Raw genomic sequence first — 14,953 nt, 5'->3', positions numbered from 1 at the left:
TAATTAATCTTCGCTATTTTCCTGTCAGAAGCAACAGTGCTTGATTTTATGTTGAGCCAGAAAGATTGCCAGTTTTGAAAATTAAAAAGCATTCCTTTTATATTATTCATCCCAGTAACAATTTATGATGGTGCATTTAGCTGCTGAACGCTTGTCAACAAACGTAATTATGTTTCGATATAAACAAGATTGGTGGTTTTACTGTGCAGCTCCATCTTTGGTGAGAATGTTTTGATTTAGGCTCAGATTTTACAAGCTGTGTGTTTGAGTGTCATTTTCCCCCTCCTTTGTTAATAGTTTTTATTTCTTCTGATAATTACTTGTAGGCAAACAAGCATGCATTTAGGATCCTTGTGCACAGGAGACATCAAAAGGAGAAGGAAAGCTGCGCCTTTGCCTGGACCCACAGCAGCAGGTAAAACAAAATGGGTGGAGTGGAGCACAAATGCAGGCCACATAAATCACCAGGAATAAAAGCGATTGGTAATCTCTCTCCCTGCAAGAGAGGCCTGGTTGCAAGAAGCAGTAATGCAGATAGATCATTTGCCTTTACGTTAGAATGTATATAGTCCCTTCTTTGTGTGGACCTTGTAAGTAGCTAATCAATGAGACACTGCTGTGCACACATCAAAATGGGTGGGACACAGCAAAGATACAGAAACCTCCAATGCTGTGTCTTTGGCTGGCCTGAAGAAATTTTCAGACTTGCAGGGAAAACAGGGAATAAGCAGATGAAATGGCGAATACCTCACTACCTAAAACCATTTGATTACTCGACCTGAGTGGTCTGTATAGGATAGTCACTGACCAACTGCTAAGGTCTGCTTTTCCATGGCAATGCCCTGAGCATCCAGAGTGTACATATTCTGAGGATATATGAAGACCTCCTTTTGCTCTTGTTCCTCCCTTTTACTTGCTACCCATCTCTTCCTTTCTGAAATAACCTTCCTGCCCTTGTAGACAGAAGCGAGGCGTGAATGTGGTACATGGTGTTGGTACAGTTGAGTGGTGTACATGTGAGCTCAGCAGCCATGCTCTAGTTAGAACACAGCATACAATGTAAGTGAACTTGTGGGATGTTGTAAAAAACGTGTGTCCCTTTTGTACATTAAGAGATGATGTCTGGGGTATCCCTGGCAAAGATCAGAGACAAAGCCAAATAGACCATGTGTCACAAATGCCATCTAGTTATCAAAAGTATTGTGTCCCAGAAGAAGAAAGAACCAGGGGATGATGAGGAGGAAGGAGCATTAGGAGAGCAGATCCCACCAAAATACATCATATGCAAAAATAAAGATATCCTAGCAAAACTTGTACAATTAACCTACAATATTAATGAATGAAAAAAGAGCCCTCTCTACTGACTTGAACCCAGTTATGTGTCTGAAATTTGTAGAAGATGCATCAGCTACTACTGCAGAGAAATGTAGAATATTCATGAAATACTTGTAATATATAATATATGTCCATAAGGAAATTAAGCCACATGTCAGGTCAAATAGATGTGATAAGCTCTTCCAGTCTCTGAAGGCTGAGACAGGATTCCTCACCATCCCTGTTCCCAGTGAATTCTGGCCTCAGTGGCAAAAGCCACAGAAGGACATGTCCTGGGAATATTACTGATGGTACCATGTGGCCACAGTAACAGAGCACTGACACTTAGCACGTATGTGAAGTAGGGACAGCAGGTGCTTGAAGAAGCGGTCACATGGTTCTTTGTGCAGGAGACTTTGAATCCTTAGAGATCAGGGCATCAAGGAAACCATTTATGAAGAATTTAGATGCAAACCTTAACTGTAGCCTAAAACAGCCCTTTGTCCATAAGCCTGTGCTAAGCCTGTGCCAGTCTATCCCAGATACCATATTTCAAATCTGTTGAGATCTTTGAAGATTTGAGGTTTTCATTTACTACTAGATTTTCGCTTATGGAAAAAAGTTCATAGGCATTTAATGTGGTGAGTTTTTATCATTGTTACTGTTTTGGTTTTTGATTGGTTGGTTGTTAAAAATGTGTGTCACTCATTTTAAGTGTATTTTTCAAACCTGTGTACAGCAGCTCCTTTCAGAGAGGAAGAAATGTGGGTGTTTGAGGCAAGTCCTTAGACTTAAGAGAAGACCTTCTAACACTAATGGCCCAGACCTGAGTGAAGGCGCTTATCCCGATGCAGTCAGAAAAACAATTGCAGAAATACCCGGACAAGGAAGTTAGCCATTGGATAGTGCCTCATCCGTGAATATTGGTGTTTGCAAGTTCTGGAATAGATTTTGTCAAAGAATTCAGACTCTGTAGCATCCATAAATTCCCCAGACTCTACTGGCCTGTAAAGTTCCTCTTGAGAAAGTATTCTTGAGGCTGGAGAAATGGCTCCGTAGGTAAGAGCACTTGCTGTGCCTATACCAGGGCCTGAGCTCAGACACCCAGCAGCCACCCAAAAAGCTAGAACCATCCAGCAGTGCCAGGGCTGCAGGGGACAGAGACCGGAGGGTCAGTCACTAGGGCTTGCCTAGCACGAGGTTCATGGGAATAAGGTAAAGAGTGACACGGAATGCCTCCTGGCCTATGTGCAGATGCACACACACACACACACACACACACACACACACACACACACACACACACGTGCGTTCCTGCTGTCATCACAGGTCGTTGCAGGCCTTCCCTCAGACACTTCCCTGACATTCACTCTCGTGTTACTTTTAGTCAGCGTTGACGGTAAATGAAGAAAATTCAAAAGAAAACTCCTCATATGAAACAGCAAGAATCAAGAGATGGACAGGTGGATATTGCTTGCAATTCTCTCTGATTTCTCTGTAATTTATTATGAAAACAAATCGCAGATCTAGAAAGGACTTAGCAAAAGCTTGCTGGAAATGAATAATTAGGAACTTTTTCATTTGCAGTCCCACACTGGATATGTGTAAGTTGATGACTCTCAGCATGAACAGTTGTATAATATATTCATGATAAATGGTAATGTCTGTAAGACACTCTGAACCAGATCTGATAGTGATGAGGCTGAAGTAGAGAAAATCCCCGTCCTCTCAGCAATTGTGCCGAGCAGAGTTCAGTCTCTTTAGAAGGCTGCACCAACCAGCTGTGGTATTGGTTGCACATTTATTAATTGTGACAGGAACACCAAATTTATTTCAGTGCTTTCGCTTATTTACTGCTCTTTCACCTTTGTATTCAGTATTGACAGTGTAAAATGAATATTGATATGGTTAGATATTGACTTTTTTAATGTATGGCTTGTACTCTGCCTCCTTCAAAGTCACATACCAAAGCCAGTGTGTCTCCAGCAGAGGATGCAGACTTACTATTGTGAAATTGAGGAGTACTGAAGCAAGAGGCTTGCCAGCAGAGTGCACTTTATAGTCTGCAAAATGTCGTCTGTAAAGGTGAGGGAGGGAAAGCAGTGAGCAGAGGAGGAATATTGTAGCCCTTCTTACAGGCGGCCAGCAGTGGCGGCTTGGTCTTCGCTCTTGGTAGAAGTCCTAGCTTATTAAGGCTTTGATGCAAAAGTATTAAATACTTTTGTTGAGATATGGTTCCAACTACACTTAGGTATCGTTCGCTCTAAGTGTAGTGCTGTTTGCAGTTATTGCTGCCTGGTCTGTTTGGTTTGCTATAACCTAAACCTCTATTACAAAGAGCACTCCTCCAAACACAGTAAAAGACTATATGTCTTTCATTTAGGGTTTCATCATTTAAGAAAAGAAACTGGTTTTACATTATATTTTCACTTAAATTTAAATTATTTTCATTGTTTAAAACATAAGTGCAAGACTGGATAACACACTCAGTGGGTGAGTGTGTACAAACACTACCAAGCCCTGGATTCCATCCCTAGCACCTCAGAATAAAATAAAACAAAAAGCAATTAATATATATATATATATATATATATATATTAACTATATAGAGAGAGTTAATCTGCATATGGTGCCTCTGCACATAGACCAGGAGGCATTCCGTGTCCCACTCTGTCGCTCTATCTATTCCCATGAACCTGTAGTGAGGCTCGTGCTAGGCAAGCCCTAGTGACTGACCCTCCAGTCTCTGTCCCGTGAAGCACTGGAGTTAACTGGCACTCTTGAATATAAATATAAATATATTTGTATTTATATATAACTAATATATATATACATATATATATATATATATAGTTAAGCATGCAATTAGATTGATGTTTATACTTTTATTTACATATAATGTATGTGTAGTGTTACAGGTCAAAGGACTGAAGCATTTGACTAACAGTAGTAACAACTAGCATATTCTCACTTCTTGTCCCTAAAGTAGATACTGAGAAGAACATAATTACAGCTCACAGTTTTGATGACATAGCTAGTAATAGCCCTGACCCTCTCCTGGCCAGGAAAAGGACTGGAAAGGAGGGAGAACTTGTAACCGCCTTCTGAATTCAGGACAGGGACAGGACAGGCCCATGCTTGCTGTCATATGGGAAGCAGCCTGTCACCTCCCTTCCCACTGGATGTTGATCCAACATCAATACAACACTTTAGGAGCCAAATTACTCAACAAGCTGCCAATTAGGCTTGCAGTCAGCTGGATAGATTAGTGGATAAGAGAGGCTGGTGCAAGATTTTCATCTCTTGAGCCAATTACACAAGTGAATTGCCCTCCACCAGGCTCTGCTCTCTGCAAGGTCTGAGCGGAGAGAACACACTCTGCTTCAGTAGACTTGGGGAACCCAGCAGACAGGCTAGGAACCTGGGGCAGGAATAAGTTAGCCACAGCCCCACATAGGTCTAGAAAAGGACCTAAAAGATATAGCAGTGCTGGGATCCAGAGAAAAGGAAGTCATGGCTGTGGGGTGGGCTGTACTAAGTCTAAGTGCTGACTTCCAGGTTTTCCTCTCACGGGACAAGAGTGAGAGAGCAGTGAGGTCTTGCACTTTTGTCTTTCCCCGCTGGTCCTATGTGGGAATGCAGCACATTTGGAGATCAGTGTCCTTTATTTTTCCTTCCAAATACAAGACATCGCTTATTTGACTCTGTTTTTATGAGGTAGAAAAAATTAAACAGCACCCTAAAGAGTGAGAAAGAAGGAGTTCTTTGACATTGTATAAACATGTAACTTTAGAAGTGGAGCAACCACCGCAGGCCTCCACAGCTCTGCGCCAGCATCACCGTCGTGTGCCGTTTTCACTGCTTCACTTAGGACTCGGTCTGACCATCATGAAGCAATTTCCAGACATGCTTTAAATGGACCTCATTTTTTTTTCTTTTTTTCCTTTTTCAATTAAAGCTGAATTTCTGCAGTCTTCTGTTCCAAAAAATCTGTGTGACCAGATGTGTTGCCAAGGGCAGTGTCAGACCTCCAACCTGAGTTGAGCTTATGCACAGAATTAAATTAACTTGTTGCACTCACTGAAAAGCTGGGGCTAAGCAGGTGTACTTACTTGCATGGTGTTCACCTATGAGCACAGTGTTCACCTGGCACTTGCTCTGGAGCTCCGTAGGCTCGGGTGACCACCCCATTGCTGGTTGTTTTTTTTTTTTTTTTTTTTTTTTTTTTTTTTTGCTATATGTTTTTCTTTATATATTTTTTTTAAGCTCAAGGGTCTCCTTTCCATTTTGCCCACCCTTTCTTTCTCACAGTCTCAGGCATGCTAGTCTTTGTGTACTGATTGAGGCAGGAGACAAGTTAGCCAGGGAGCTGGCTTAGACCCCAGCTGCTCCCCTTCAGTCTGCGGGTCACAGCAGCCTTTCCTGTCACATGCTAAGGTGCGTGTTTCCTACAGACGTGAGCATTGAACCCAGGGCCCTGCTCACATTTGCCAAGCATTCTACCACTGAGGTCTCTGGCCCTTTGGCCTGTTTCAGTTAGCTAATGATTCATACAATCACTGATTATTATAATAAACTAGGCCCTATTGAATGTAAGGAATTTCTCAAATGGCGTAGGCTGTTACTCTTGCCCTACAGCACTGAAGATGGAGGGTATAGAAAGTGTGGATAAACAGCTTACTGCTCAGCTGGTGTTTGCTCTGCAGTAAATAGCAGAGGGTCAGTTTCTAAGGCGCATCTGCAGCACAGCCTGGTTCTTCAAGGCTGGGAGATCAACCCACATCCTGTTCCTCTGAATACCAGATAAGGGAGCTCCTTGGCTCTACACTGATACTTGTTGCCCACCCTGAATTACAAAGAACACATGAAAATGCATGCCCACAGTTTAAAGCGCAGTAACCAGTTTCTTCCGTGTAACCATCCACAGCAGAACCAGGCCAGTGCTGCTGTCTGGAGCCCCTGGGTATCTGTTACTGTCAGTGTTGATGCTTGAGGACCCCCTGTGCCTTGTTTGCCTTTGAGGACAGGGTCCTAAATTATGGAGGTCGAAGGATGTAAGCCTGAGACATTGCTGTCATCACCTTCAGTCAGGGAGGAAACACATCAGGGGTGGTGGAAGACTGGTGTGTGGGCGGACGGTTAGCTGTGCTGTTCTCTCGAGAGCCATTGAAGAGGGCCAGCCGTCCATTTCACCCTCTGTTTATAACAGGGACACCCCAGACTCGGGGACTGAGCTGGGCCACCACAGACATCCTGAGGGTCTGTGAAGAGAGAGATCGTCCCTCCAGTCTCAGGGAGGGCCATCATGAACAGATCTTCAGGGTTCTTTTCCTGTTTCTCTAGCCATTAAAACATGGACCTGTAAGAAGAAGGTTGGGCATAGAGTTAAGGGCTGTGGTAGCCTGGATGGTAACGAAGGAGAAGGGGGTAATCAGACGAAACTCCCGGCTTGAGGACATAAGCATGGGGCCCATGTTAAAGCTGTGTGCTGCAACATGGGCAGGTAACCCCAGTGCTGGAGACAGGCAGAGTCCTGCACGAGCTCCCTGGCTTTGGGTCTACACAATCACCAAGCTGCAGGCAGTGAAAGACACTGTCTCAGAAAGGCAAGTGAAGACCATGGATGTCAGCCTCTGGCCTCTGACACTAGCATTTCCCTATACATGTATAAGTCACACACGCATAATTAAATTCTTAGAAATGCAGGGTGCAACCAGTTATGGTTTGATTATATTATATTCAGGGTACAGGGCAAATGGAAGATACTGCAGAATAGGTAGCCGTGAAAAACCCCCCAGTTGTAGAGCCCATCTGGCTGTGTGGCCCTGTGTGAGAAAGGCAGCAGACACGGGGGGATGCCTGTGTGGTGGGTGAGGACACAGAGGCCCTAGGGCTGGAGTTTCTCAGCCCAGGGTAGATCTTCACCTGCGGCTGTCATGTTCTCATTTCAGGAATTGTGGGTGAAAATGCCCAGCCGATCCTAGAGAGCAACATCGGGAACCGCATGCTTCAGAGTATGGGCTGGACACCTGGGTCGGGCCTTGGGCGAGACGGCAGAGGGATCGCTGAGCCTGTCCAAGCCGTGCAGAGGCCGAAGGGGTTAGGACTTGGATTTCCTCTACCAAAAAGCACCCCCACCAGCTCTGCCCCCACGTCAGGAAAGCCTTCCTGAGCAGAAAAACAAGGAAGAGAACATGCAGTTTCTGTTCCCATGCCCCGTTGTTCTAAAACGATCACAGAGCTTTCTGTTTGGAAGCTGAGCTCTCTGTTGCCTCCAGTTAGCTTCCAGGCTGCATAGTGCCCCACCACAGTGATAGAAATGGGATTCCATCACAACTCATGGTGCTGAAGAACAACCCTCGACGAGCCTTTATGTTTCCTCAGAATTTCCAGCAGTTCCTAGGCCTGAAGAACAGTTGGTCTCTTATTTATTTTGATCCTAGACGTGGGTTCTTTCTGCTGCCTTGCTCGATCAGTGCATGTGTGTGATACCCAGACAAACCAAGCCCGAAAGGATGGAGTTTGTCCTGATGCCTACACTAGGTAGTTCTGTCTGCCTCCCTCCCACATCCTCCCCTCACCGTCCAGGCAGTCCTACGCACATCTGGGAAAGGCTTAGTAAGCTCGAATTCCTTGACTTTGCCTCTCATAAGGATTCGCAGTAATAGTGCCCAATAATTAATTCTTTCAGTAGTTTAGTGTGAATTCAGTAGCCAACAGTAAGCAGTATTTCCCTCGGACATTTGATCACAGTTACGCTCATTGTCATCACCAGAGTGCCCTCAGCATTACTCCAGTGTAGTTTATAAACTTTACCTCATTTAGAACCTAAGATGATTACTGAAAGAAAACTGTATTTTTTAAATTCGTGCTGACTGAACTGTATACCCTGCCCTCCAGATGTCTACCTCTTCCCAAAGGCTAGTATTTTTTAAGAATCAGCTCCAAGATGAAGAAAGATGATTTAAGGTTTTAGTCACTGAAGTAAATTATTAGACTCTTGAGTCAGTTTATTTGAAGATTTTAGTAGCTTCCTCAATAACCAAGATGTCTGGCAATGACCTAACCTGCTCCCTGGGGAACAGGAGAAACCTAGAGGACCTGTCATTGTCAGATTAAAACACTTCCTGTACAATAAAGCAAAGCAGTATGTTCATCCCATTCCATTTCTGAGGTGTTTCTGAGTCATTCACTTCATAATGTCAGGAACTCTAAGTTGTTCTTTGTTCAGGAAACACTGACTTGTTATGCTCTTCATTAAAAACACTACTAATTATTATTACTTACAATGCTCTCAATTGGTTCAGTAAAGGCTGAGATAACCCACATAAGTCTATCCTTGAACAAAAGCAGTACAGACTTCAATTTTGTGAATTGAAAAAAGTTTTTTTAAATGTTTTTTAAGGCAGTAGAAAAGATTTTGACGGGTAACAGGCCTTTCCTCCGTGTTCCCCTAATGAAAATGCAGCCTCCATAGTTGGGTAAACATCTGCATTTCTTCTAGGAACTGCCTTTGCTGGCAGTACTGTGGTGAAGAGTGGGCTGGCTAGAACAAGTCGGTAGACAGCTGTGTGAGCTCTGGTGGAGCACTTGTGTTGGGTAAAGCACTGCTACTTGTGCAGTTTCGTCATGAGAAATCCACCGTTTTTAAACCGTTGTCTTCCTGAATGCAAATTGTATTCATGTAGGAGACAAGTTGAAGAGATTATAACAGTATACTATACTCAAGGGTCTATTCCAAAGCTGTTGGCTTTGCTTTGTTTGAATTTCACTTCTTGAAGGTCTTTAAAAGCCCTGGGACTTTTGAAGGCTCAGTTTGGAGCCAGTGAGAAACAGTGAGGCCATTGCACACATGGTTCGAAGCTCCGGAGGAAGTGGCTACTGTTTCCACTTTCCTTGCTGTCCAAGATCCATGGGCAGCCCACATGCAGCCGGCAGGGCCTCCATGTCTGTCTGAGTGCGCTCCGTGTTGACCTCCAGGCAGTCTGCTGCTGCAGCTCAGGAAGCTGCTCACTGAGCTGCTGTGACACCAAAGTTCTACTTTTCACACTAGGAACTTGTTGACTCACAGGTGACTGAGAACAGTTTACATTCTACTGGTGTTTATTTGCTTGGAGTAAATGATCAGTACTTACTTTAGAGGGGACTGCCCCCACACCACCCCAAATGCCCACAGGTACCCCTTCAGCATCTAAGTCCTCACAAATACCAACACGATGTGATGCTCTGTTATGCATAACCATAGCTGAGAAGTCAACACCATTGAAACAAGAGACTTTAATGTAAATCAGATGTCTGCTCAGGACGAGAATCCCATTGGTTTGTATTTAATAGCAATTAGTAAATTCAGATGGGCTCATAAAGCCAATATCATCAAAGGGGCTTGTGATTTCAGATGTATCATTTATATCTCCTTTAAGTAGTACTGAGATTTCCTCTGCTTCCTCATGAAGCCACCATGCTGCTCTGCAAATTGACCAGTTAAGGTCTCTCCCGTATCCATCCACTCACTACAGTAGCCAAAGAAGACTCGGAGCATGGCCACTTGAGTGTGACTCTGCATTGTGTGAACTTGAGGTCAGTGGGATGTGGACCACGGTCATTGCCTCCCTTTCCCTTTCCTAAGGAAATATATAAGGCTATATTCCCCTCAAATCACACCCTTTTGTTTTTAAATGAAGTAGTGACTTTACTAGTGGCCAGTGATGGTAACACCCACCTGTATCCCCAGGCATTGGGAGATTTAAGGCAGGAAGAGGATTGCCAGGCATTCAAGACCAACCTAGTCCACCATAGTGAGTTCCAGAACAGACAGGACTACATAGTGAGACCCTGTCTCAAAAGTAAGTATCAGTGGAAATCCATTGCTAAGTGCAGCTTGCCCATAAATTGGGCTCCATGTTTGAACACAGTGGTTTGGGAATCCTGGCTATAGTGATCAAGCAGACAGAAGTTAAGACGGCAGGGTTCAATAGGCATGTGTACACACAGGTGTGATTGCAGCACACATCTGTGTGCTGTGTACAGGCGATTGACACTTTCTGCCCTTCATGTTTAACATTTCAAATTGGTATTCATTTTGAGCAGATGTCTCATAAGAGAGGAATTGTTGAAATACTTTTAAAACCATTTTAACTTGTATTTTGTCTTTCAGAAAGAGAGATGATCTACATTGGTACTGTAAAATGAAGTTGTTAGCAAGTAATTAATACTTTGGGTTTTTTTGTAGAAAACTATTTATTAGTTCAACAAAGAACCAAAATAATAAAGCACAGTGTTGAGGACATTATTTCTCATGCTGTTGTCTGTATATTTTCTTCTTCACATCCTGTTTCTTTTAATTTCCTTTTGTTTGTTTTTCCACGGTCGTCAGTATTGAACCTCAGGCCTTTTGCACACCAGACGAGTGCATTCTCACTAGGACACATCTCAGGACCTTCTCTCCATACCTCAAAGTCATGCAAACGAGGGATGGAAATACCATTAAGATACATTGGAGGTATCATGTTCAATGCTGGAGTACTTACATAGTCTGCTGGAGGTTCTGCATTTGACCCACTGTAGAAACATACAGTTAACATGTAACGGTTAACTGTAATAGTTAACATGTTCATTGCTTTTAAGCTCTGGGAATTTTCAGTGTCTCAAAAATGTTTTAAAGAAAAAATTGGCAACGTATCTGACTCACAAATTTATTCATAACTGACTTGAGCTGTCCTTGCACATGTCCGTGTTTCTGTTTCCTCTGAAACTGGGATGAACCAACCTTCAGTTCTCTTTCCAGCTGGGATCTTGTGGCCAGGGCAGCTTGGCTCACTTTCTCTCATGACCTCCTGAGACACTTGAAATATTTTGTAATACCCATCAAACTGTTGAGTTCTTTTGCTAGAAAAAGCACTTCGCTTTTTGTGGGAATAGAATCTTTCTTCCATAAAAGTGAGTAGGGTTGTTACAGTAAGCGTTTGTTTGTTTGTTGTTTGGTTGGTTGGTTTTCAGTTCAACAGGTACTAAGCACTCATCTATGTAACAGGCTTACAGTAATACAAAGTCAGCAAGAAGTGGACAATGAAGGCCCCTGCTGAGTCCATCCACAGCTAGGAAGGGCTCCTTACTTTGCACCCTGACACTTGGGACTTGTGTCTGGCGAGTCTCCCTGCCAGAGTTATGACCTATTCTTGTCACAGTGAGTCTTATTTGTACATCAGCTTTGTCACCTGAATTTGAGTTGACATATGGTTTAAGTCACCCTCAGGTTTGCAGTCCTCACTGCTGCATCACCACAGTCCCAGCTGTTGATGCCTTCGGTTTTGAGGACAGATCAGGCAACAACTGAATGGTATCTTTGTGAGTCTCTGGCTCCCCCACTGTGGTGTGACCTTTCCAAATAAATCACACACTTAACTGGGCTTTGGTGGTGCACGCCTTTAATCCCAGCACTCGGGAGGCAGAGGCAGGAAGATCTCTGTGAGTTCAAGACCAGCCTGGTCTACAAGAGCTAGTTCCAGGACAGCCTCCAAAGAAACAGAGAAACCCTGTCTCGAAAAAACGGAAATAAATAAATAAAACGCACACTTTAGTGGTGCGCATGATACTTGACTTTGCAGCCCAAAGGTTATGTAAACATGATCCCAAATAGAAACCTCCAAGTTATCCTCAGTCTGTTTGCACATGTTACTTCTAAATTTCTGATGGCCGAGTGTGGCACATGGGAAGTCATGGCAACCAGGACAATCAGAAGTTCAAGGCCAGCCTCAGCCACAGAGTAAGTTTGAAGCCAGCTCCCGGCTATAGAAAATACTGTCTCAAAATAATAATAATAATAATTAAAAAACAAATCTAAGAAATATTTCTTCTTTAAGCATCATTCTTTAGGAAATATAGGGAAAAAAAAACTAAGTGACGGTACACTTTTCAGAACTGGACAGTTCTGAAATCTCTAATGGAAGTGAACTTGTTCCTATAGCAGAGCTGCACAGTTGGGATGGACAAAGGAACCTAGAAGAAAGTGGAAAGCGAATAGAGCAGGTTTCCACTAAGTGGCAAATTGGTCCTCTGGCATTCTGCATTGGTGGCCGTGGTTCATTGCAGAACCAATAGAGGTGTGCTGTCCCTACAAGAAGCTCTTGGGTGTGTGTGAAGCACTCGGGAGCACACCTTAAAGGTGGGAAGTGTAAAATGCAAAGCCACAGCACTCCTAACTCTCAGATACATCAGTTTGTAGTCCCAGAGCCTTGATTCTGGACTCACGTCTTTCTATACCAATTATATCTAATGCCTTTCCTACTTTGAAAACACATCCTGGCCTCTTCCACCTGATATAATATCACAGGACAGTCCCCAGACTGAGAGACAATTGCCAAGCACACTGGAAGCCAGTGTGTTCCGACTCTCGGGCCATTGTGTTTCTCCATGAGGCCCCTTAACAACTCAGCTAAGAAACAAGCGGCAGATTTTCCCTCCCCGACTCAGTGAGTAATTGTCTGCGCCACAGTGACAGATGTGCAATATAGCAGCTTCTTCAGGAAAAAATTAACAGTTTGTCCAGCATGTCAGCTCGCTCTTTTTAGTGCTTGGGAGGTCTTGGCCCCATTACGGATGATTTAGAAATTGAGGCACGCAAAGACCAGCAGCCTGTTCTGAAAGCCTTCGTTAGTTGGCCTCATCTGCATTCCAGGACTTGCTCACATCCAGAAATTGGTGGAGCCCCTCTGGCCAGAAGATGAGTATGGGCTGACAATGCCTTGATTTGTTGAGAGAGAATAAATGGATTTTCCAGAAGATGAGGAAATATCACCATTACTGACCAATTTACAGCATTTTATCTGTTCTTCAAACATGTCACTTTTGTTATTGTTGCATGGTAATTACATAGTGAAACGGAAGGAAAACAAATTCTGGTTACGTATTCAGATGGGTTGCAAAAATCATATAATCCTGATAAATGCCCATTTATGATACACATGGATGAAAGGTTCATTTTAATTTTGAATGGCTAGCTCAGCCATGAAGAGGATATAGGATTAAATTCCAGAGAACCTGACTATATCAAACAAATAGTCTTTTTCTTCATTTGTTCTTCCACCCGGGGAGGTGCCATAAGCATTTTCACAGATAGGAGGTCTTGACAACACCGGAGTGCACTGAGATTACATTATCAGAAGAATGAGAATTCTTGGAGCTCCATCTTGCTCTGAGGACCCGTCTCTCCTAAGGGCTCCTTGGGAAGCCAGAAGACTTGAGCGAAGTACCATCTTGAAAAATAACCAGTTGTTTTTAATCACTCCCCAGTGGCATCACATATTTGTAACCAGCCCTTCCCTGGCCAGTCAGCGTAAAGGGCTGTGAGGTTGAGTGTGCTGACGAGGAAAAACAGCATCCCAGGGCCACTTGTACTGAATTTGCTGTGTATTGACCTCTTGCTTAGGAAGGGCACAGCCAGAGGAGCCTCATGCCCACTCAGCAGTTGAGTTTATATAGAAAGCTACTGGCTCCCAGCAAGGGTGTGGCAGAGAAAGGAAGGAGATTCGCCAGCCTTAACCTTCCTCAGCTGAGGAGGGGCACATGCCACTTCTGTTTGTTCCATTGGCCACTTGGGCCCACTGACTCACAGAGAATCACCACACAGTAGGAAAGCAAATGAGTACTTGATGGACATGAAATGTCTCTACCATGTGTCCTTAGCTTGGCACATGTCCAAACTTAAACATCAAAGTCGTATGCTCTGTATTTCATTGAATATCAGACAACCCCTTCAGTGTTGAGATATACCTTACTTAATTTTACAGAGAGACAGAGAGAAAGAATCAGGAAAGTCACCCTCCTCTACTCATGGCAACATGCTTTCCAGCTACAAAGTGGTCAAAGTATTGTAAGTTTTGAACCCTGAAACAATATTTTTAGAAGGGAGGAGTGTCAGGGCAGACTGCATGGTGAGACGGGACCAGAGCAGCCCCTTAAAGAATGGCACAGGTTTACTTGGGGCTGCTGCTCTACGTGCTGACTGATGCAGAGGGCACAGGCAGTACAGTCAGTTACTCCCTGCTGGTCACAGTGCCCATCCCTGATACTGCCAGTGGGGTCGAATCTTGCTGTTTTCAGGTCCTTTGCTGAATTCGGGCATAGCAGTGACTACCTTGTAAGGTCGTAAGGACTAAGTGAAGCTGCACTTCTGGCACACAGTAGGTCCTTGCAACCAAGGTACCTTTTGCTCTGCTCAAGAGGTGGTGAGTTCTTCCTGCTTGTGCTCGCTTGTCTAAAAAGTTGAGGGAAAGGTTAGCCAGAAGGGCTAACCCATTTTCCACTCTCCAGCCAACAGTCACATGAAATACATTTTCTAATTCCATGGCAGCAGGAGTAATGCCTTTAGTAATTAGTGTTTATGACTCTAGGTGAGGTTAGGTTTGCAAACCTACATTCAGAGCTGGAGAGGTAGGTCAGTATTTAGGAGAGCTTACTGTTCTTGCAGGGGACCCAGGTTTGGTTCCCAGCAACCCTGTCAGATGGCTCACAAAGGCCTGTAGCTCCAGCTCCAGGGCACTTGACATCTGTGGCCTTTGATGGCATCCAAATACAGGGTCACATACATATACACAGACACATGCCTACCTATAGATAAAAACAAATCTCTAAAAAATGCATT

At 43.8% G+C, this 14,953-nt stretch overlaps 1 protein-coding gene across 8 annotated transcripts in view; it reads left to right on the top strand.

The window, feature by feature from the left end:
• Gpatch2 (G-patch domain containing 2) overlaps positions 1–14,953 on the top strand; it is a 174,500-nt gene that overhangs the window by 135,851 nt on the left and 23,696 nt on the right. For 4 of the 8 annotated variants that reach the window (XM_027418731.2, XM_027418732.2, XM_027418730.2 and 1 more), the window contains 2 exons: positions 327–415; positions 7,266–7,486. In XM_027418731.2, the coding sequence (XP_027274532.1) occupies positions 327–415; positions 7,266–7,486 (310 nt within the window). Of the gene's footprint in view, positions 1–326; positions 416–3,272; positions 3,458–7,265; positions 10,604–14,953 lie in introns of those variants that run through there. The other 4 variants (XR_004770337.1, XM_027418733.2, XM_027418729.1 and 1 more) reach the window with 3 other exon arrangements.

Source organism: Cricetulus griseus, chromosome 5, assembly GCF_003668045.3.
Source record: "Cricetulus griseus strain 17A/GY chromosome 5, alternate assembly CriGri-PICRH-1.0, whole genome shotgun sequence".
Lineage (NCBI taxonomy): Eukaryota > Metazoa > Chordata > Mammalia > Rodentia > Cricetidae > Cricetulus > Cricetulus griseus.
Note: the sequence above shows the minus strand (reverse complement) of the source record. Positions and strands in the feature narration are given on the sequence as shown.